General features: G+C 30.6%; 1 protein-coding gene across 1 annotated transcript in view; it reads left to right on the top strand.

Annotated features, from left to right (window-relative positions):
• Nucleotides 1–20,154, top strand: part of LOC129804117 (uncharacterized) — a 62,674-nt gene extending 42,520 nt beyond the window's left edge. Inside the window, exons 3-4 of the mRNA XM_055851197.1 lie at nt 3,430–3,581; nt 17,110–20,154. Coding sequence (XP_055707172.1) covers nt 3,430–3,581; nt 17,110–17,834 — 877 coding nt within the window. The 3' untranslated portion in view covers nt 17,835–20,154. The remainder of the gene's footprint in view (nt 1–3,429; nt 3,582–17,109) is intronic.
• The last annotated feature ends 4,786 nt before the right edge of the window (nt 20,155–24,940 follow it).

Raw genomic sequence — 24,940 nt, 5'->3', positions numbered from 1 at the left:
ATGATTGCTAAACATACTATCAATAATGCTACTTCTCCATCATTTTGTCCTGGAGGTTCGAAGTAACTCTAAGACAGTGATAGTCTACAATTCCATCAACATTTTCTTACCAAATTTGGAATTTAACGTATAGCAAAATCGTACATTTTCACGATTTTTACTCTAATAATGTAAAAATTACCTTATTCTTGCATTTTTTTTCTAAAATTTCGTCCTTGTGATCATGTTTTCCGCTATTACAAGTCCTTGGATAAATCTTTTCACACTTCCTGAAGTCACAGGCAGTCGATTTCTTTTACCGCATCATCCATTTTCCAACAAAACCTAGTGCCTTGTATACTTATCTACTACTATTGCATTAAAAAGAAAATTTAAAAAAAAATAATAATAATTTTACCCAATTTCGAACCTATTGAAGTAATCTTTCTATCGCATTAGGATAAGAAGAGTTTCAGGAAGATGAACTTTTTTTTTAATTATTTTTCTAAACATTTCTGAACTATTCGAACTAATTAAAGCCTAAGAGTTTCTCTTGGTTATTGACTATTTAAAAATAAACATTACACATTCTACTAGATAATTCATTATCCTAAGTAAATCGAACATGCATGCCTGAAACTGCCCATCCTTCTCTATCCATCAATAGCTAGATGAAGTATTGTACAATTCCAGATAGAAACATATACTGATTTAAATCAATTCTGATACTCATAGTTCCTTATTTTTGAAACTTCCCCATTTTTGCGTGAAATTACCCCATTTAAACACGGATTCTAGGATTTTGCCATTAGGGTCGAAGGAACACCTCTTCGACAGGGAACCCCTATTGACACTTTTGCCAAAATGTTGAAATTTATTTAATGCATCCAATAAAATCTAAGTAATATAATTTATTATATTTTCTTATAATTTATAAATTTCTTTCTGTTCTAAACCTCTGTTTAATATTTATAATATACTCTGAATGAGAGATGTAGTAATTAAATTAAAATTGGAACACTTGCACCTGTACTTTTAATGGAATAAAATATAAATAAAAATAAATAAATGTTGAAATTTATTTAATGCATCCAATAAAATCTCAGTAATAAGGGAAGAGCACCAGCGATCGGCAGTGTTCCTCGGATCGTCAGGTTAATATTGTAATGTATCTTCAAATAAAATGAATATTTAAAAATTATTAGCTACTTTTTACCATTTAACTCTCACAAGAATGCAGTGCATTAGCTCAAATTTAATTTATAAAACCAGTTTTTCGTGAGACACCTGATTAAATTCATGACGGTCCGAGGTACTGAGTGCATATTGCAATTAGACCTATTCCTTATTAAATTATTGAAAAAATTTAAAATGCAAATGCACAGATATAGTTAAATGGATAATTACTAAACCGATTAACATACAACAAAATAGCAAACAGTGTTTTAAAGCTTGTATTTTCAACTAAATATTGAGTATGTCTCTTAACATTCCGATCCGTGGTACTCTTCCCTTATAACGTTTTCTTATTAATCTGCGTTTTTCGATAAAGATAAGTGTTCGAATTTCGTATTCCAATTCCAAATGGTACAGAGTAGGGTGTCAATAAGTCCTGACACGAGTTCTTAAAGTGTCAATAGGTGTTCCTTTCACCCTAAGTAAAAATGAGCAATTAAATTGAAAGATTGTCGCTCATTGGTATTGCAAGTTATGGTTTTATTTATATCTTTTCGTAGCAATTTTTTTTCCAAAATTCATGCATGAAATTGCCCCACCATTCCTTTAGTTTTACTGATAATATGACTAATATATAATCACAGCAATTACACTTCTTTGTGTACTTATCAAAACGGACCATTACAAAAAATGAAACATTTTATCTCATTGCATTGTGTTTTACATCATGTCTTTTTCAATCGAGCTTTTATGGTATTCTTGATGTAATCTATGGCAAACTGACCTTTGTCTGTTCAATTACAAATCAAACATTTTTTTGAGTTTAAATGTCATATAGACCTTTTTATCGCGAGAGTGATAGTCAATATGACCGTGTGAATAGAAGTATTTACATACAATTAATAATTCGTTAAAAAATGTTTATAATTTCAAATTTTCTAGTAATAGAAAAATTTAATTAAAAAAGAAAAATTAAATAGAAGTTACGTCAAAATTTGGATTATATCTGGTGATGGTAGATGTAAATTCCGAAAAGTCAAATAAATAAATAATATAATATTTCTAATTTTTTATTGGGAATTGTTCTCTAACAAAAAAGAACTAAAATCAAGATTGGCCAAAAAGATCAACAACAAACGGTTAACAAAGTGTTAAAATGCAATTTTATAAAGCTTAACATGTAAAACTTGTTTATAAACAGCCAATCTTGAGAGTGGCGCCGCATCAACCCACAATTATGAAAAATTATAAAGAAAACGGGAAGCATGTGTTTGAAAGATGGGAATATTTTTTCTGATAATTTTTTTGGGTGATATATAAAAATCCCCTGAGACACCTCATGGATCTGTTGACATTGACAATTATTGCGCGGGTTGATGATAAAGTATTAAGGTGTTTGTGATAGAAGAAAAAAACGTTTAATATGTTTACTACTGCAAAACTTGTTGTCAGACTTTTAGGAGAGCTTAATTTTTTTTTGAAAGCAAATTAAATGTCGAAACATATTTTGTATTTTATCTCAATCATCTTCTAAATGATCTTCTAAACATCTTTATTGTTATTTTATTATTTTGCAACAGAATTTTGACTTCTAATTTTTGTAGTATATCATTATTGAAATTTTAAATTTACATTTCCAATTATTTACGTTAAAAAAAATAAAGCAAGTAGTTTGAGATGCGCTAATGATTCGGTGGAATTTCAAAATTTATATGTATGTTTTTTTTTCTTTTTGCTCTTCGTTATTCGTTCTTAATTTGCTCTTTTATAGCCATTCATAATGATTATTGCATTCTTAAAGTTGGGTTGGTGGAAAGAAATGGATATACATAAAAACCAAAGATATGATCTGTAGCAAATGAGAGCAAAAAAAAAGATGTAAGACAGAAGAATATAAGCCACACTATCTCAGAAATTTATTATTAATGGAGCGAAAATGGACAAGAGCTAAAAATTTCATGAGTGGGCAGTAAAATGTCACAGCAGTCAAATGGAGACAAGGAAAGTTTCTCGCACAAGAGTTGCAAATTCATTTAATTTGTCTCGCACCAACAGCTTAAATACATATCCACACAATTATTTCCCATAAATTGAATTTTTAGCATGCCATAGTACTGCGTGGAGTGCAACAAATTACTACCTGATTTAACTTGATAATTAAGTATTATTGAGAGTCATTGAGTTAATCTCAGTGCTAAATCTCTCATACTTCAAGATTTTACGCAGAAAAACATTGTATTAAATAATCATTATTCTCACTTCTTTTTTTTCCAGAGATAAACACTTGAAGTGCAATTTGGAAGGTGGAAGGCACCATCAAATCAGATCTTCAACAGCGCTTCTGACATGCTGCCAAGAAGATATGTGCAATCATATCGATAATCCAGATAACAAGAGATTCAAGTCTGATTCAAGAAACAGAGAAGGTAAGCTATTGTGGAATTTTTGTAAAATTATTAAGGATGGGTCTTCTTGAAGTTGCAAAAACTATCTCTAACTGTTTAGGCTATAAACTGGTATAAAACTTTTAAAGAGATACTCGTAAACAGAAGCGATTGATCTTATTCTTTTAAAGCCTCTAGATTTTTAAATCGTACTTCAACATAAATATATTTCAAAAAATAATAAGGGTCATAAATTTTAGACGTATTAATATCATAAACCAATTTTTTATACAAACAAATGTAATAGATAAAATAAAATAGAAATTAGAGTAAGTGTGCCAAATTCCGGCCACGTTTTTGTTCCTCGAATTTCCATGAATTTTTAGTTTTTACATACTCTAGAGCTAGAGATTAGACAATGCAAAAGAATAACAAAAAAATGTGGTTTCGACAAACGAGATGACGTGAAAAAGATATTAGAAGAATTCCCGAAGGGCAAGAAACTGTGAGAATGAAGGTGGCCGAAATAGGGCATCAAAGCTATGTCTACATTTTTATTCATTTTAAAATGTATTAAGAATAATTTTAAAGTAAATAAAGAGGATAAACTGTGTACAAGGTTCTAAGCAACACTCCTAAAGTAGAAGGAATAAAAAAAATCAATTTCTATTAAACATATTACATTTCAAACTTGAGACTTTGGCGCTTGCATACAATTATGCCGAAATTTGGCACACTTACCCTACTTTTTCAAGAGTGCACCTTACAAACAAAAGCATAAATTATATCTCTAATGATCAAAAATATTCGTTATTCATATTTTTCAAGCCGAAAAAGCTAAAACGTTCTACTATTATTTTTTTATTTACTGTTCCCATGTTCTATTTATCATTAAAGAAAAGTCATTGTTTTTTTTTAACACTGCCTAGCCTCAAACCCAAACCCTATCTTTAGGATTTTCATTTCACTTTTGAGAGCCAAGGCCTTTAAAATAGTTTGAACTAAAAAGAATACATCTGAATGGGTTCTAGGTATTTAACAGGCCGGTCTTGATTACGCCAAACCTCCCAAATATAACTCATTAACACATTTACCGGATTTTTAGTCAAAATTTGTAATAAAATTTCCACAAATATATAAAAATCCAAAATATCATAAAGCTTCAAATAATAGAGTTAGGATCACATTTTCCAGTTATTGCTTTAAGGTAATCTAGCTTTGTCAAAATATTGAAATTCATTTTATGTATCTAATAAAACGCAAGTGCAATATGATGTTTTTTCATTAATCTCATTTTAACTCCTCGAGCATTCAAATTCCATATCCCATCCAAAAAGGTACAAAAAGAGTACCAATAGGTCAAGCATGACACAAATTCTTAAAGTGCCGATGTGTGTTCCTTCGACCCTACTATAAAATCGTAATATTTTGCAAGAGTTAAAAATAATAACCACTTTTTCAATAAAAATAAATAAAGTCAGTAAAAACTCAAAAAGATCCATAGAATTCTATTTTAGACCGTAGAAAACTAAAAAGTGATCAGATGTCTCTAAATTAACTGAAAACGTATATCCATTTAAACCAAATAGCATATAAAATTTAGGATTTCGGTTTTGTTTATAAATTAACAAAAATTCACATTTACTGACCATTTTCATTAAAATTCTGCCCAAAATATAACGCAATCGTTTTTAAATAAGATCATTTTATTCTGTAGGATTAAAAAACAATCACTTGGCCAAAGAAGATTTTTGATCTCCTTTTAGCTAAACAACTTACTGTATTGTGAGCTTTTACGTTTGATTCCTTAGCCCCAGAAGATTATATTTTGACAAAATGTTGGAAGTATAAAGGTTTTCGAAAAATTGTGTCATTATCTTTGTGCATTTACCATCTATTAGTTTTATTGATGTATATAGGCCAAACAGTAATAGATAATCTATTTTCGGTCTTCGATGACCCCCTACCCCATAAATCAACATTAACTAAAGATGTTTTTTTGCTCTTAACCCTTTCACGTCATCTCCTTAACCCTTTAAGAACGATTGGAACACCGGTGTCCCATAAAGAAAATAATTTTTCCTGACTACCTGAAGTTACTTTTTTCTTATATCTGTACATAATTGTAAAGTTGAAGATTGAAGGAAACTAGAATATTTTTTGCAAGTCTCTAGCTATTTGCTATGTAGTAAATTTTTAAACTCAAAAACGGCGAATTTTTAAATTCTCAAATTCATAATTAAAAACCCTTTTGGCAATATAAACTACAATATACTCATACATAATATTTTTCATTAAAGCGAAAAATATTATTCATTGGTATTGTCAGAAAAATTACTTAAATTTTTGGGATATTTTAGCCCTATCGTTCATAGAAGCACAAAAAACACCGACAGACTCTGGTGGACTTTCCAAGGTTAGATGTAAGACTAATCATTGACTATGTTTCTCAGTTTAATTTTTATTGTAAATTTTCAGTCCGTAAAAAATGCCTCGTCGTTAAAGGGTTAACACGACTCTAGAGAGTTTATTTCTCAACCGATTTGGTCAAGATGAGATTCCTTTTAATTCAAATGAATTCTAAACGTCTGGATTGAGTCGGTAGTGAATCACTAATTGAACTTTCTTCGTAAATTCAATTAATAGGGGAGACTGGGGCAAAATTAGTCACGCGGTATTAGATATTGGGATGTTATAGTTTGCCTTACAAGGAATGAAATATAGTGGAAACCATAATTTTGTCGAAGTAAACACCTTCCTTCCTATTTTTTCTTCTTCTTCTTCTTCTTCTTTTAATTTGTACGGCTGTCAGACTCAGCAAAGGTCCATATAGCCACTTGAGTTCGTTGAATTGTTGATGTGTGTTGAATTCTTCAGTGTGTCTTCGCTGCTATAATGTTGATGTTGATGATCATGATATCATCCATGATATCCATTTTATATATATATATTTTTTTAATCAATGTTTTCTGTGTGTTGCCAATGGATTAAAGATCATTGTAAATCTTTTTCTACAGGGTTGCTACAGACCTAAGGATAAGTCGAAATAAGCAACCCTTGTGAGTTTATCAGGATATTTTTGGTAACATTTGAATTCACATGAATATTAACTGTTCAACTGTTCAACTATTTACTGGTTTATATGGAAGCTTTGATACTTGTTACAAACGCACAAATGTCTTTATAGGTTTTATGGTTAATAGGATTTAGTATTTTTTTGATGTCTTCTTTTTCTTTTTTAATTGAGATATAGTTATCTCTTATCGTTTTATATTTTTCACATTTGATTATTAAATGGTTTATATCTTCTACTTCATTGCAATTTTCGCATAAATTAGTTTGTTCTATTTTCATTAGGTTGAGGAATTTTTTGTCAAAGCAATGTCCAGTTCGGATTCTTGATAAAGTTTTAATTTCTTTTGTTGATAAGTTTATTTCACTAAACCACGGTTTTGGTTCTAGCAAACCTTTTCTCACTTCATAGTTAAATTTTCCTTTAATTTCACTTATTGCTGTCCATTTTTCTTTCCATATGTCCCACATTGTATCTTTTCTTATTTTATGACTTTCTTTAAACGTTATTTTAATGTTTGTTTCTTCTCCTTCGTCTAACGCTTTTTTTGCTTCTCTATCTGCTATTTCATTTCCTTCTATTCCTATATGGCCTGGCATCCATTGTATAATCACATAGATATTATTTTCACTTACAAGATTTTTTATTTTATTTTCGTAAAATTTATTACTTTTGTTTATTAAGCTTTCACACGCGCTTTTAGAGTCACTGTATATTATTATTTTGGATTTTTTCATAGTTACACTGAATTTTATTGCTAAATAAATTGCCACTAATTCGACTTCTTTAATTGACACTTTTTGATTAATTTTTGCTTTATATATCTCTCCACTATTTTTAAAGAATATACTTAGGCCTCTTTTGCCATTGGCTAGAGAACCGTCCGTATAAATGCTTTCATAGTCTTTAAAATGGTTGATAGTTTCTAGTGCACATTGTTTTAATATTACATTATTTAATTGTCTTTTATTAGCACAGCCTCTTATTAAACTTTTGTTGATTTTAAGGTTAACTGGAATATTTTGTTCTTTTGTTACTATAGCAATGTCTTCGAGATAATTATGTACGTTTTTAATTTGTTTAATTTGCGGTAAGTTGGGTATTCTTTGTCCCAAGGACATCTTTTTTGCGATGTACTTGGCAGTTGTTGATTCCATTTCCATTTGGATTGGTAATTCGCCTGAATCTGCTAAAATAGCGTTAATTGGAGTTGATTTGGTGTATCCCATAATTCCTCTCAGTGCTTGGTTGGCGATCACTTGAAAAGGATTTTTTATCCAGCCTTGGTCCTTGTTGAAAAATGCTGGTACTCCAAATAAAATTCTAGATTTAACTAGGGCGTTATAAACGTTGAGTAAAGTTTTAGGATGAGCTCCTCCATGGTATTTACAGAAGATTTTTAACATATTTATATAAGTTTTACAGTTTTCTTTCACTTGTCTTATATGTGCAGTAAACCTTAATCTATCATCAACTATTATTCCTAAAATTTTTTGCTTTTTAACTCTTTCTAAACTTACATAATTTAAAACTACATTTTGATTATTATGTGTACGGCTATTATCAAATATCATAAAGGAACATTTTTCAGGATTTAATTTCAGTCTCAATCTGTTAATGGCTTCATTGAATTTACTAAGAATTGTATTGGCATTAAAAAATAGTTCTTGTGATGTATTTCCTGAGATAATTAAGCTAATGTCATCTGCAAATTGCATGATCTCACAATGCTCTCCATTTAATTTATGTACATTTGATGTATAAATATTGAAAAGAGTTGGACTTAGTTTTGACCCTTGGGGGAGGCCTGCACTTGTATTAACTGTTAAACTGTAATCATTTGATTCTAAAGTGACTTTTCTGTTAACTAAAAATTGTTTGATCCACTCTCTTATTTCAATAGGAATATTCATGTCCTTCAATATTTCAATTAGGATGAAAACGTTTACTCTGTCAAATGCTTTGTTTAGATCTGTTATAATAATCATGGTTTTTTTATTATTCCTTTTGTTAGATTGTACTATTTCAATTAGTTTAATGATGTAATCTGTTATGTTTTTATTTTTACGGAAACCGTAAACATTCTTATGAATTAAATTATTCTCTTCTAATATTTTCTCTAATTTTTGTTTTAAAATAGTGTGAAACAATTTAGCAATGTTATTTATTAATGAGATTGGTCTATAGTTTTCTATATTAGATGGGTCTTTGTTGGGTTTCGGAATGCCTATGATTTTTATTTCTTTCCAGTCTTTTGGGAGTGTTTGTCTTTTCCATACTTCATTAAAACTGTTAACGAGATTTCTTAAAAGATTTGAAGGTAGCATTTTTAAAATATTATTGGAAATTTTGTTTATGCCTGGAGCTGATTTATTGCTATTTTTTATTATGAGATCTATTTCTTGCAGTTGGCAGAAGTCATAATTAATCTCTACTTTTTCGATGGGAATAATAAGTTCATCTTCGTCTACATAATTATTCGATAAGAATTTTTTACCCATTTCTTCATTATTTAAGATACTATTATTCCCCTTATATTTTTTGGTATTGAACTTATTTACTTTATTCCAGATAGTTTTTATATCATGATTTGGATTTATACTGTTTAGAAATTCTATCCAGGCTTTCTTTTTAGCTTTTCTTATTTCTATTTTTAATTTACATGTTATTTTTTTGAGTTCAATCAGCGTGAAGAGATTTTTTGTTCTTCTATATATCCTTAATTTAGCTCTTTTGATTTTCCAAAGATTTGTGAGGTATTCATTCCACCAGATTTTTGGGATATATTTGTTGTTTTGTATATTAATATTTACTGTATTTTGCTGGATAATAGTTTTAAGGCAATTCTCTATTTCTTGTAAATTGGGATTATGTTCAAAATTAATTTCTTGTAACTGACTTTCAATACCTTTATGATTTATTTTCTGTTTGATACTATTGTGATAAGTGGTGTCATTACTGTTAATATCTATAGAAATCGCATAATGATCAGAAATTAAATGTGAATTATCGACTAACCAACTCGTATTAGTGATTAGATCTTGGGAAACGCATGTTATATCAATTGCTGAACTATAATTTTTATGTATATTAACGTAAGTGTGAGATCCATTGTTCAAACAAATAAGATTTGATTCGGTAATAATATCTGCTAAAATTATTCCTCTACTATCATTCTTTGAATTATCTTCCCACATTTCATGGTGACCATTTAAGTCTCCACCTAGAATGACATTTTCTTTATTGTTATATGTATCTATTAATTTATGAAAGTCTTGTTTAACTATTTCATTATTTGAATCAGGTGGGATGTAACAAGATATTACATTGTAGGTTTTATCTTTCGTACTTAGTTTAACTTCTACAACTTCGATGGCATTATATTGAAATGAGTTTTGTATGCATGCATTTGCATCAAACTGATTTCTAATTGCAATTCCCACACCGCCCCATCCAACAAGTCTACTGTTTAAAAATAGTTTAAAACCTGGTATTTTAACTATTTCATCTTTTTTTGTAAAAGTTTCACTTAATAATATGATATCACTTTTAATATCATTGACATAATATAAAAGTTCTTCTTTGTTTCTTTTCAAACTTCTAATATTAATTTGAGTTAATTTGATCATTTAAACAAAGATTGTTTGGTTGTGTTTTAAAATGTCTCTCAATCTACTAATCACTAATACCTCATTTTTGTAACTCTCCTCCGATGTGACGTTAGTGCAGATTTCGCGCACTAAGTCCTTGATTTTGTCTAGTGCCTCAATGAGACCAGCATTCTTAACAGATAAATCTCTAATTTGAGAGTATTCGGTTGAAAAATCAGTTTTTGGTAGTCTTGGAAAATCTCCTCCATTGTTGAGTTCCTCTAAAGCCTCCCTGTATGTTTTCTTCTGCTTCACCATTATTTCCTTGATTTTATATTGTTTTTTCCTCTCAACGCAGGTGATATCATTCGTTCTGTGGTCCCCAGTTTGGCAGAACTTACAGAATGTCGAACATTCGTGATTGGGAGTTTCGTTTTTGGTGCATATTTGGCATTTCTTTTCATTTTTTTTGCATATTTTTTTAAAATGACCATAGCTGAGACAGTTGGAACAAAAAGTAGGTTTTTGGAAAAAGAAGCGCACTTTATAGGGTATCATAAATAATTTCACTTCCTTCGGGAGAGTGAAACATCGGAAAAAAATTTTTATCTTGTTTGTGGGTGATGCTTCCTTCTTTGTTTCATCCCATTTTGAGATCCTCTCAATTTTGGTGATGGCTTCATCAGCTTCCAGTGAGTCGAATAATTCTTCATCTGAGTGTTCTGTTGACACATCGTCAATTACCCCAATTGATGTAAGATACATCGCTGGGACTGATACTTGGATTTTCTGCAGTCTTGCTATTCCAGTATCTTTTAGGATTTTATTGGCCGATTCGGGGTCTTTGAGGGTTGCTTTGATGCTGTTTTCATCCATTTTTATGATCTTTTCTATTTTTTGTTTCCCAACAATTTTTAAAATGGTTTTTGCGAGTTCTGTGTACGGTGTGTCTTCTTTCCTCAGAACAATCACAAATGGACCTCTATCCGTATGTTTGTACTTTAGTTCTTTTGTCGGCGCTTCGGATTTTTTTTCATTGCTAACCCTTTTTCCAGATGTTATTTGTTCAGCTGCAATTTCCATTTCTGCATCATCATGAGTCATCTCGTTTTGGGTGTTTATTGTCTTCACTGGTGAAACTCCTATCACTTCATGAATTTTTTGGAAATTCATCTCTTCGTCTTCTGGTGATATCTTTGTCTTTTTATGCGGCATGATGTCCTCTGATTTTTCTTGTCTCGAATATGGTTTACGCGCTTCTTTGGGTAGGGGGTGATTTTTCGGGGATGAATTTGAAACTTTTTCCTTTCCTTTTTTATGAGATTTCATTTTTCCCCAGAGTTTTCTTTGCCCTCCAAGGAGGGCTTTCTTTATTACACTGCCTTTTGTAATGTTTTAAATTATTCACACTATTTAACTATAAAAGATCAAAAATTCACTAATAAATATATAAAGCTGATTAAAAATTGTTTTATCTTAATTTAAACACAAAAACCACAATAGTTTTCTTGCACTGAAAAAATAACGATGTTCACACTTCAAAGGTTTGAACTGGAATGTGTTCCTATTTTTTAAAATATTTATAAACCAGATACTAACATTTTTTGTAAATTATACGTAATGAAAAAATTCATTCTCTGTCTAATTTTGCTCTAGTATCCCCTATCTTCTGCATTAAAATATGGGATAGTTCATAGATAATTTATGAACTTGTTAAAGTCGATACTCGATAGTGAACTAGTAAACTACCAAAAAGAAAGTTTACTTATGCCACTGCTCTAAGCCCTTTTTAAGTTAGTTACAGTAGAGCCTCGCTATAGGCCATATTTGGTTCCAGATTTGACACTTGGGTCGCACTATAGTCCATGTCATTTTTTAAAATTATCAACGACTTTTAGTATTGAAATTGCTCGACGGCTTCTACTTTCTTTGCGATTGTGGTACTTATCCTTACTTTATTCATTATGGATCACAATTATCACAACTACTCAATTAAGTTTGCAAAAATATTAAAATAATTATGCTTGTCGCGTACAAAAAACATAACCTAACATAAAATCAGTGTTTTGAAATCAACGGTCGATAAATTGTGGACTATAGAGCGATGGCCTATAGCGGGGTTCTACTGTAAATGCAATCAATATTATTGTTACAGAAATCCAAAGTAGGAGATAGTGCCCAGGCTTTGCACGGTCCCAAGCTTCATAATGACTAAATTTTTCCTTCGCGCCCATATTTTAAAAACTAGGTTTATTCAGAAATATAGGAAAAAATTAGTTATTATGAAGCTTGGGACCGTGTGAAGCATAGGCACTTTCCCCTATCAAGATTCATTTTAGTTTGAAAATTTACAATTATTAATTTTTTATACTTTTTTTCTAATGGTATTAAACAAGATAAGTTCATTTTGCATGTAGTAAAAAAAAACATATTTATTTGGAAAAGCAGGTTAAACAATTAAAAGCCTTTTGTTAAGTTTAAGTAGAATATTTATTAAGATAAGTATTTAGAACAGCAGACAGAATAAGAAATCAATTTTGTTGTCTGATTATGACGCACGAGACCCCTTCAAGAGAGGGGTCATCACATTAGGTCAAAAGGCATCAATATAGCATTTTTTATCAATTTTGCCATTTTACTTGATTGTCTGGCGTTCTGGCGAGACTGTTGCTCTTTTCATCCATTTTCGCACAATTCACCATCCATAAAAAAAAGCCATACATGTATTACATTGTAATATGATAGGAAAACCTATTTGTTCACCTCAATTCTTTGCTTTCTCCATAGTCTATTGAGAAACTCTTTTACAAGCCGCCCAGCAGTCGCAAGCTGTTTTAACAAGAGCTTCGGCATTGACTTCTAACAATTCATTAAATAATTATACATTGTTATGAACTTGTTAAGAAAGAATTCTAAGCATTAATTGCAATTCACAATAACATCAATTGGCACCAGAGAGAGAGAGAGAAAAAACCAGGAAAAAGACAATTAAAGTGAGATATACCAACATTATTTGCCAAATGATTTTCCATTTTGGCTATGTTGGTTTTCTTTTCCTTTTTTAATTTAAAGATAAGAGAAAAACAACATTAAGAAAACCAGTTAAATCACTCTTTGACTTCTTTATTCATGTCATTCATCTAGAATATATTGGCATTACATAATTTATGCAGCTCACACAGGTGTTTTCTTTTTTTTCAATGGCTCATCGTGATAAAAATAGCGTGAGAAAAAATGAATGTACAGTTTTGAAAAATTCAAATTACTTTCCATTTAAATAAAAGAAAGTTTTGCTGTTCAATATGGCAAGATATTTCTCAATGTCTGATCGCTTTTAACCGCAAGTTTTCAATTTTCAATATTTTGGGCGAAAAAGAAACATAAAAGATCAACTCTCTTCAAATATTTCTATTTGGCGCAGAATGTAGTCTAATTAATATTCCAGAGCCCGAATGTCTTTTTAAGTTTATTAAAGAGTCTTCATATGAGGGAAGCCAAATGGAAATAATTTGACTGGAGCGACAAAAGAGAAGAAGCAATTTTGAAAAATATCTCCTGCTGTTTCAAACTTAGTTTTCTCTACCTCTTATTTTTTTGTCTTTTTTTATAAAATATTTCATATTCCTCAAATTCCTCTGTATATACCGTGTGGTATTGGGTAGATGACCAGTAAGACAACATTCAGGAAATTTATAATATAAAATCAATTCTAAATTATACAGAAACCAATTAACCACCCCATCTTGTAATTGTAGGGGGTAATTAAGAAAAACCCATTTAAAGAAGAATATAAATAAATAAAAATGTGCGCACTTATTAATAAATTATTGCAAATTAACACAGAAGATCCTACATTGATTGCAATCTTATACTAAATGTATTGGAATTTTTATTTAATATAACTTGTTTCATTTGGTCTTTATTGAATTAAATTGGCAAACTATTCTTTCCGCAAGATTTCAATAATACAATAATATTGCTAATAAATGTTTTACATTTTCATTGCTCGAACTGGAATTTAAATGTTACGACCAAACTTTTATATGATCTCATGTTAAGTACAGAAACAGGAAATTAAAATGTATCAAAAATGCATATTTAATCGGTGTATACAGTAAATGATAAAAGAATATTACATCAATACGATTTATTGTTATAGATTTATGCAAATGTTCAATTTTTCTGTAGTACTACTATTAACACGTTTCATGTAATATTTAAATTTATTACAAAGTAAATTATCAAGTATTATATCACACATGCACTTTTTATGGTAAACCAGTCACATCTTTATAAACATAAATACTATTCTGACTCATTAAACTTTACTTAAATAAATTAATTACACTTGAAATAAAATTTAAACATTGTTTAAGTTACATATATGCACATTTTATGTAACATTAAACGATTATCCTAATGTAAATATCGATTTATGATGACAAATAATAACGCTAGATAATTAGCAATAAATAACAAGTTTTTTATTATATATGTCCATCAAATAAAAAATATAAAATATTAAATTAAAATACTAAGTGTTAATTTTGTCTCCTTTTTTACACACTATATTACACAATGAGGTATACAAGAAATTTCTTGTACATTACTAACTTTTTAGGCTTTCGACTTTACGCAAAAAAAATCGTTACACCAGATTTATTGCACATTTTTAATTTAATTACACTTCTGTGTAGCATTTGTATAATAATCATGATGTTAAAATTAATTAAACTTTATTATAGTAGATAAACACAAAATAGTGATGAATATAAAATACTAGAACTGTACTTAACACGAAACCTACCGACCGTTTTTGGTCGTTTTTTAGTCAAATGACAAACCGCAGTAGGGTAGGATACTCAACAAAATTGTCTAGGAAAAGAGCAAAAAATTTAAATTTAAACACTAAAAAATATATTACAAACATGCTTATAAGAAATTCTTAAATTTTGATAGTGACATTGTACCGTTTAAATATGTGTTAATTTTAAACCGGTCAATTTAACCGGGTCATGCTAGGTTTAGTGTTAATACATTGATTTAATATAAATTTTGTTCATTCTTCATTTACAAGGTTACATACTTTAACTTGAAGAATAAACTTTCACCTCGATGTCTTTAATTGAAGCATTACTAGAAATGTGTAGCTCTTGTCCCATCCTATCTTTCAAAAATGACGTTTAACGAGTAATTTGAAAACTAAATTATTGGGAAGATAATAAGGCTGATCCTAATAGGTTATTCATAAATCTGCTTCCAAAAAGATGATCTTTGAGACGTCTAAAACCGGACATACTGTAACACAATTAGATCAATTATTCTTGCTACAGTTGAAAATTGACTGTCCAAATTCCTTTGACGAAGAAACGACGATTAAATTTAAATGCATCCGACTCGAAGGACCAAATGTTAGAAACTCACCTAACATAAATTCCTTAAAATCTGATAAAAGGTGGCTGAAATTGCTCTGGAACAATTAACCACAAGTTATTTTCTTTAAGATTTATTGACAAGTCGTGACAATTACAAAAAAAAGAGTGAAGGTTAAGCTCTGATAGCGCCACACTCTGATTAACAACGAACTAACTTTATACGGTCTGTTAAGAGCATGACCGAAAGAAATGGCAGTTGGCTTCAAATATTGTACACTTTATTGTGAACCGATAGATGGCAACATTGTCGGGTACGCTTTTTGTTGTAAAATATTCAGTTGACATTGAATTCTAACCTCTAAAATACGTTATCCGCCATGACTGCATGATAGGCGTCGTTGCTATAAAAGACTTTTATTCTCGGTTTTCATCTCAAAAGACTGAAAATTTCACATACAGTGGCTGATAAATACACTTTAAACTAAAAACACTTTGTTCTTAAGTGAATTAAGCAATTTAAAGAATTAAAAAATATCGATTGCTTGCCAAGCAAGTAACAAGGATATAGTGACACGCGATTTGTATAAAACCAAGTTTTTAATTTTTTTTAACCAGAACTCAAATTTAAAATTGCAATACAATACAGCAAAATGAATTCATGAAGGTACAGAAGTATCATATTTAATCATTCTATCGCATCACCTTGCGCATAACCTCAAATATCGAGGCTCAATTGAGAATATATCGTAAAATCAAAAAATGGACAAAAATACATTTTTAAGCAAACTCATAAACACAGTTGATCAGTCACCCACCAGATCGAGGCAAATTCCATTAAAAATATGCGGACATATATTAGGGGAAACTGGGGCAGAAGTAAACACGGGGTAGCAGTAAACACTGCAATTTTTTAATTAGATATTAGGCTTTAGGAGACGAGACCTGTATGAATTGATAGCAAAAATAGGGTTCTTTATTCACTGAAGAATTGGATGACATAAGTACAAGTAGTGTAGACATAAATATCAGTGTTTCGTGCTACCCCATGTTTACTACTACCTCAATTTCTCCTAAACAGATAGTTCTAAGAAATACAGTGTTCATTTTCAAGCATCTGACGGGAAGGAATCATCTTATTTCGAAGTTCTGACCGAAAAATGTAAAGTTTTGGTGAAAAATATGACAGAGAAAGGCCAGGCTAGTATGAATGTAATGGAGGTGGTAACTGGATCCATTGTTAGTTGTAAAGTGTTTTTTTCCTAAATGAGAAAGACATATTAATGTACTTAAGAAATAAAAAACAATTAATTCTTCTAAATATTAAGCCGATCGCGCTCTTACTTAACATACTGTACACTACCACATTTTAGAGCGAACAATCTTTATGCTATTAATAAAGTTCCAGGTTTTACAATTTTTTCAATTATTTCAATTTTGACATCTTTTTCTCAATAATCTTATACTAAAATTACATGTTGTTACAAGAATAATGAGGTTCAACAAATAATTTCATTTTTTTTTAATCTTTTCAGGTGATCATCATCGAGGAAGTCAGTCAACAGAAGACTTTCACATGCACCATGACGTAGACTCAGGAGAATCCAGGCCAGTATATCCTGCCAATGGTGAGAGTCAAGATGAAGTATGGTTCAAAGCTGCTACAATAGCCATCACAGTTTGCGGTGCCATCATCCTCTTCGTCCTGATCGCTGCGGCTATTAGGATGCTGCGTTCCGATGGTCATGGCATGGACTCAGCATCGAAACTGGGCACTGGAAGTAGTCCCAGTTGCAATGGTCGCAAGATCATTCTGGACTTTGGTGATGCCTACAATCAAGTGTATGGTGGCAGTTCTCAGCAGAGTAACATCAAGCATGTGCCTCTGCTAAAGATGGACGATGGTCTACCGCCATCGTATACAATCTACCCACCGCCAAATCACCATCAATTGCAGAATTTCCAGCAAAATCCCAAAGTCAGCAGCGACTCGAAGAACGAGGCGCAGGCCAAGAAGAATCAAATCAAGAGTCTCGAGTACACTCTCCTGCCGCAGAGTTGTCATGAGGGTCATCAGAAGCCCATCAACACAGACGTTGTCACAAGTCCGTCATATAGGGATGTGAATCTCAGTCCTACTCCACATGGGCGAACTCATCCTGAAATTGCCATGGACAACAAGACGTACGAGAAGGATATGCTGACGGCTGTTCCTGCCAATTGGACAAACAATCCCACCAGCAATCCGTACGGAGTGTAGAGGCAAATCACTTTATTAATTTCTTCGATGTCCATTACAATTCTATTGCCTACGATCGAACCACTATCTCCTCTTTGCGACAATTCTTCAGCGGCAACATCAACAGGATTTTACTTTGCCTTTGTAAATATTTTTATCTATTTATGTTTTATATAATGCGAACGAAAGAATATTCAATTTTTTTGGAGTTTACAGTCACAGAAAGTCAGAGAAAAGGATTTTAAAAAAAATTTTAAAAAGTTTTATTATTTAAAATAAAATCTTGTGTACTTGGAATTGAATCAGCAGCAGTGAATGAAAATTTACAAATTTAAATATTTGTTTGATCTTTGTTTTTATATCAACCTCCATATGTCCATCACCATCTTAACGTTGATATAAACCCTACAGGATAAAACTGGAAATTGTTTTATTTGATTTTTAGAATTTTATTAATTTTATAGTAAAAACTTGTACGAGACTTACGTAAGATTTCCGAGGATCACAAGTAATTGACGAATTCCTCTCGAATTTCGACAGAAATATTCCTTCTATTTTGCTCTCACTATACCTCTGAAATTTATACGTTACATCACAATTTAATATATGAACACATCCCACTTCTGAATTTGTAAGCCCTAATAGGGGTCATTTAAAATGGCTTACAAATTCAGAAGTGGAATCAATCCAAATTTTCAAAAATTGACCACGGTTAATTTCAATACATTACATTTATAATAGCAAATTATATTAATTGAACAATTAACAACAGAAGTAAATTAGTGTGCAAAAAATCGAATTCATCGGTTTAAGAGAAGTGAGTAAAAATTCAATTTAAATTGAAAAATATGTTAAAACTAAATTCCAACAAAAAGAAAATTTTCCAAAAGAATCTTAGAATATTATAAACTTGTCATAAATCCACCTTAATTTTTTCTTAATCACAAGATTGATACAATTTTCCTTTATCTGCATCTGTGACTGCAAAATTATTGTATATACCTAATATTTTAAATTTCTTTGGAATTCACAAAAAGCAAAATTTCATTAGTCTTCAAATTTTGAAATTTTGTTCACAAAAGAGAGATGTGTTTAGTGTTTCTTCATTTAAAAAAAAAAAAAAATGATTGTTTCTCGTGTTTAAGTGACAAGTAACATTAGGCTAAATAATTTATCCACAACAAAAAGGAAGAAAAAATCTTATTCTTTTTTTTTCATTGAAATGAGAGACTGTTTAATTTGTAATTAATTAACAAAATCTATTAGAATTCTCTAAGCTCATGTTTTTTTTGTACTTGCAAATATAAATCATTTTATCACGCAAAAAATGGGAAAAATATTTATTTCGTATTCATTCAACTCTATGCACATTGTAACGTGTTTTTTTCTATTTAACGTTAAGTTGAAACTCATTTTTTTCTACCTAGACAATTTATAATTTTTCTTCTTAATAATAATTATCATCAAACTCAAGAAATTGCCAGTTAAATAAAGAATGCGAATAGAAAGGGAAAAATGAGAAGATGAAACAAGAAAATTTCTCTTAATCAGGCTGTGAATTCAATAAAGGCCTTTTTCTTCGAATTTCTGTAATGAGAAGTTTTCGACAAATAAATAAATAAATGCTATTTATATCGAAAGTCCAATAAATAGCCTAATAAATAGTAAAACTTATAAATGAATCTTTGATAAAAAAAATAAATAAAATAACAATATTTGTCAATATGAGAAATTATGTATAGCAAAAAGAAACAGAAAATGGAAAAGAAAGTGACTAAATGCATGTGGCCTTTTTCTCTATATAAATTTCCTTTTTCTCTCAAACATTATATAGTGACTTATTATAAATAGAAAGAAACTATATTAAAAATAAAAGTAATACATGAAAAAAAAACAGAATAGAACTTGTGCCTAATAGAATTATATGAGCTTTTGTGGCAAAATTCCCTCACTTTATACACATTTATAAATTAATTAAATGAAGAAGAAAAACAAAAACAACTGAAAAATAGTAAAAATATATTAGCCACAAAATATATTGTGATATATGTATAATAAATATTAATTACATGCTCCGCATTCTTCAGCATTGAACGAGCAACAAAAGTTAATTAGAAATTTGCGCCTAAAACATTTTAGTGAGTGTCAATAAAATTTGTGCCAATTGATACAAGTCCTCCAAGAAAATCCTCAATTTTTGGCACATTTTCTCAGCTCGAAATGGAGAAGAATTTTTCTGGAGCATAGAAATTTTGTAATATTGCAAAATTGCATTGTAGACTTTTTACATTTTAAGAATTTGTAATTGAAAGTAATTGAATAAATGAAAAAATAAATAAAATTGCTGTATTCTCACTTTCATCAATTTATCTACTTAACCTTTTGATTATGTTCACTTGAAGATTGATTAGAATATCTAAAGACCGGTTTTAAGGTAAGTTTACCATAAAAATAAAAAAAGGTGAGGTAGATTCACGCAGATAATCATGAGGTCTATGAGGTCACTATCAGAGATGCCTATAATGCGGTTATCAACCCTCTGATTAGAAACTCTGGGTCTACCAGTAGCATTTTCCAAATAAACTCGTACATCATTACCACATAAACTTTAACGATTTTATGTATAGATCCTGTCGTGATTTTACATAAAATATTGCAATTAACGACGCAGATTCCTTCCGGGAGTATCTCTGGACGATTGTTCGTTCATCCTTTAACTTCTTCTAACTTTTGACCTAAATTATAAAGCAACAAAAAATACATTATTTTATTGTTATTTATTACTACTTTTATGGGGATCTCCATGGCGCAATAGGCAAGACCGTTAGGTCTTTGGCGGATGAGATCTCTGACTCGACTCTCACAATTGTGAGTTCGAGTCGCACCCGGTTCAAACAACAGAATGTTTAGAAAAAAAAAAAACATATTCGCATGGAGTAATACCCAACACACAATAACTTTTGTTTTGTAAACATGTTTTTGACATTTCAGTGAGAGTGAGTGAGATCTGGATCTAGTCATCTCGCTCACTCTCATAGGAAATTTTGAAAACATATTTTCAAACAAAAGTTATTGTGCGCTGGGCATAAAACGTAAAAAACAGTGCACCGCCTCCTCCCAAAAACTCCGGGAGCACGAAAGAAGTATCCACGCTGCGGGAAAAGCGCTCCTGGGCGGTCTACAAACGAACTTAGTAGGTTCTTCCAACACAGGATCAACAACAATATAACATAACATGATTACATTGTAATAAATATCCCGATACGATTAATAATAATTACTTTTATATGCCTAAATTGACCATTGCAAACTTTGTAAATGTGCAAACCCACCATTTGTCTCTCAAATGACATAACTTCAAAATATAACTGGATTATAAGATGTTAGTTGCACGTATTTGTTCATTTTGAGTAAGTTTTACAAATATGTCAACAAACTTTTGGCCGACAAAAAATACTGAATTTTGGGAAATCAATTATTTTTGATATGAAATGAAATTAATTAAAAATTTTTAATATATAAATAACATCTAGGGATTACAAACAACTCGTTTGCAAAAAGAAAAAAATATAAAATGGGCCAGAAAACGCATATATTTTACTTTAAATATTTGTTTAAATCATTCTGAACTGAAAAATTATTATTGAAACCTCTGGAGATTTTCTCCGCTATATTTTTGAGCATAAAAACAAAATAAACTAAAATCCTAATAATTTCTATATCAAAACTTGTTTTGTATTTGTGACCACCCAGCAACTTTTTAAAATCGGCCTCACTAGGTAAATAATTTTCTATACTTATTCGAAATTCGAACTAATTAAGACTTTTGCAAAAGTTTAAGACCTCTTATTAATACATTTACCTCAGAAGCGACCCAAACGATTTCTTTTATTTTCTGAGACGATTTAACTCATTCAGAAAATGTATTATCAATATTCTGGAACTTGGCTAAACCTCTGATGAAGAACGCAAAACCCTTTAAGCGGTCTAAAATAATTTTTCCTGAATATCTAAATTCACTTTTTTTCTAAAGTTTGTACATAATCACAAAGTATAAGGTTGTATAAACCCGGGATACGTTTTGCAAATCTTCTGCTAAATTAGCTACTGCTGGCAATAATCATAGCTCCACTTTTTCATACTAGAAAAACTTTGAAAAAAATTTTTTTTTTGAAAAAAATAAAAATATCATTTGAAGGTATTTTCAAACCGATATGAAAAATTGCCATTTGAATTTCATATCGTTAGAACTGTGATTACTGTGATAGAATCTTTATCAAAATGGCGATTTTCGGGTGGCAATAATTATAGCTCCACTCAATAAATATGGCTTCAGGGTATTTATTTTCAATCAGTGAAGGTAAATATCTTTAAGCAATTTAATTAATAACTTTATTAAGCTAATTAGAGTCATTTTTATAAAGTTTTTCATGAATTTTGCCAAAATCTTGTAAGGAAAATGTTTAATGAACAAAAATAAGGGATTAATTAAGGTCTTGAAAGGGATGAAAATTGACAACCAAAAAATTTCCATAAAAATGACAAGATCCTATCACCTTTCATCCAAATTTGTCCATATTGCCGACATATATGCATTTTAAACCACTCCCAGGGCTGAGAATCTTCTTTTGTTAGAGGCAAAAGTGTTCAATTTTCCGTGTTACAGTCGAAAAAAACAAATTTTCTACCGAAATTTGATGTTAAACAATGCTGACTGCTTAGTCTCATCATGTTCTGTTGATCCTGCTCCAAAACAGAATTCCAAGTGACTAAGGCGGTCTTCAGAATAATGAAATAAAAAATTATCAAAAAGAAGCTTTTTGCAGTTTGATGAATAGAAAGTATTTTACGTCATTTAAGTGGTTTAAAATTATTTTTTCAGACAGAAAACAAGTTAAGACAAGACCTATCAATTTTTTTAGTCGAAAAAAACAATTTTGTTTAAATTAGGTAAAACACCTTCTGTTCATCAAACTGCAATAAGCTTCTTTTTGATAATTTTTTATTTTATTATTCTGAAGACCACCTTAGTCACTTGGAATTCTGTTTTAGGGTCAGAATCAACAGGACATAAGGAGACTAAGCAGTCAGCATTGTTTAACATCAAATTTCGGTAGAAAACTTGTTTTTTTCGACTGTAACACGGAAAATTAAACACTTTTGCCTCTAACAAAAGAAGATTCTCAGCCCTGGGAGTGGTTTAAAATGCATATATGTCGGCAATATGGACAAATTTGGATGAAAGGTGATAGTATCTTGCCATTTTTATGGAAATTTTTTGGTTGTCAATTTTCATCCCTTTCAAGACCTTAATTAATCCCTTATTTTTGTTCATTAAAAATTTTTCTTACAAAATTTCAGCAAAATTCATGAAAAACTTTATAAAACTTTATAAAAATGGTTCTAATTAGCTTAATAAAGTTATTAATTAAATTACTAAAAGATATTTACCTTCACTGATTGAAAATAAATACCCTGAAGCCATATTTATTGAGTGGAGCTATAATTATTGCCACCCGAAAATCGCCATTTTGGTAAAGATTCTATCACAGTAGTCACAGTTCTAACGGTATGAAATTCAAATGGCAATTTTTCATATCGGTTTGAAAATACCTTCAAATGATTTTTTTATTTTTTTCCAAAAAAAAATTTTTTTCAAAGTTTTTCCAGTATGAAAAAGTGGAGCTATGATTATTGCCAGCAGTGTAGTAGGTATAGTAACCTAAAGGGACAGATAATCCTAACCGGCTATTGTAGGTGAGATTCTTAATGTGAGCTAACTCGAAATGTACGCAAATTCGATTTAGAGCTGAAGTTGGGGGACGCCATTCAGTTATCTTGAATCAAATTCGTGAAATTATACAAATTTTGTATTTAAACCAAAATATCAAGGATTTGGATGGACTGACAGAAAAGTGATATATGGGTGAAATGTAGACCAGAATGTTCTCTATAATTTTGCCGTAGAACTTGATCTCATCGATTACTCAGAAGCCGAGATAATCGAGGTTGTTTGTTTCTGAACTCGTTTTTTCGACCAGATCGCCCCAAGTGTTCATTTGATGAACTTCAACTATATCAAAGAATTGTTGTATTTTGTGAGACTTTCCATTTAAAACCCTATTTTAAGTGTCTTGGTCGAGTAGAGGCAATCAAATTGGCATCTGAGTGGTTTCAAAGCGTTATTATGGGAAAAATCAATTTTTTCACACTTAAACGATAAAATCGGACAGATCGCACTATCTGATCGAAAAATGATGTATGGATGAAATATAAAGACAAATGTTCTCTACAATTATGTCGAAGTAATCATCAAAATCGGTTCAGCGACAGTCGATATAATTGAGGTTATGTGATATTGAAATTGGTTTTTCGACTGTGGCGCCCCTGGTGTTGGTCCCACGAAGTTCAAATGTTCCAGGAAGTTATTGCATTTGGTGAGATCTTTCGTTTGAGCCCTCACTCATCAAAATCGGTCAAAGAAAACCGGAGATATATTTTTTTGAATTTCGTGAACTTTGACCCCTCATATCTCCGGTTCTATTATAACCACAGCGCACTTACGCCCCATTTTGGAAACGTCCTAGACTGGACTATAACACTCTAAAATTTAATTAACTTGTACAATGCCGTTTTTGAGAAAAATGAGTTTGAATTTTGATGAATTTTGACGCTATTGCAGCGCCACCTGTGGTGACTTTTTGAACTTCCATCTGAAAGTACTCATCAAGACGAAACCAAAAAGCCAAAATTTAGGTCGATATGTTAATTAGAACCGGCGATAGAGGCCGGTCAATATTCGAACTTTGACCCCTTATAGCTCGGGTCAGGGGTTATGGATCGACTTAAGTATTTTTTTGTTTGATAGGTATAATCAAGGGCTACAACATACTAAAATTTCAGCCCGAAGTATAAAGGAATTTTTGAGTTATTTAAGTTAGAAAATTGAAAAATCTTCTTTTTAGAAATAGCGCCCCTAGTGGTGGTTTTATGAACTTGCGATGTTAGAAGGGGAAGTGGAATTTCACGAGAGCTTTCCAGAACACCCGCACTTTTTAAATTCTGATAATTAGAACCGGAGTTATGGCCATTTTAAGAAATTGTTTTTGGACCCTTATTGCTCGAGT

The sequence above is a fragment of the Phlebotomus papatasi genome, chromosome 2, assembly GCF_024763615.1.
Source record: "Phlebotomus papatasi isolate M1 chromosome 2, Ppap_2.1, whole genome shotgun sequence".
In the NCBI taxonomy this organism is placed as follows: Eukaryota; Metazoa; Arthropoda; class Insecta; order Diptera; family Psychodidae; genus Phlebotomus; species Phlebotomus papatasi.
Note: the sequence above shows the minus strand (reverse complement) of the source record. Positions and strands in the feature narration are given on the sequence as shown.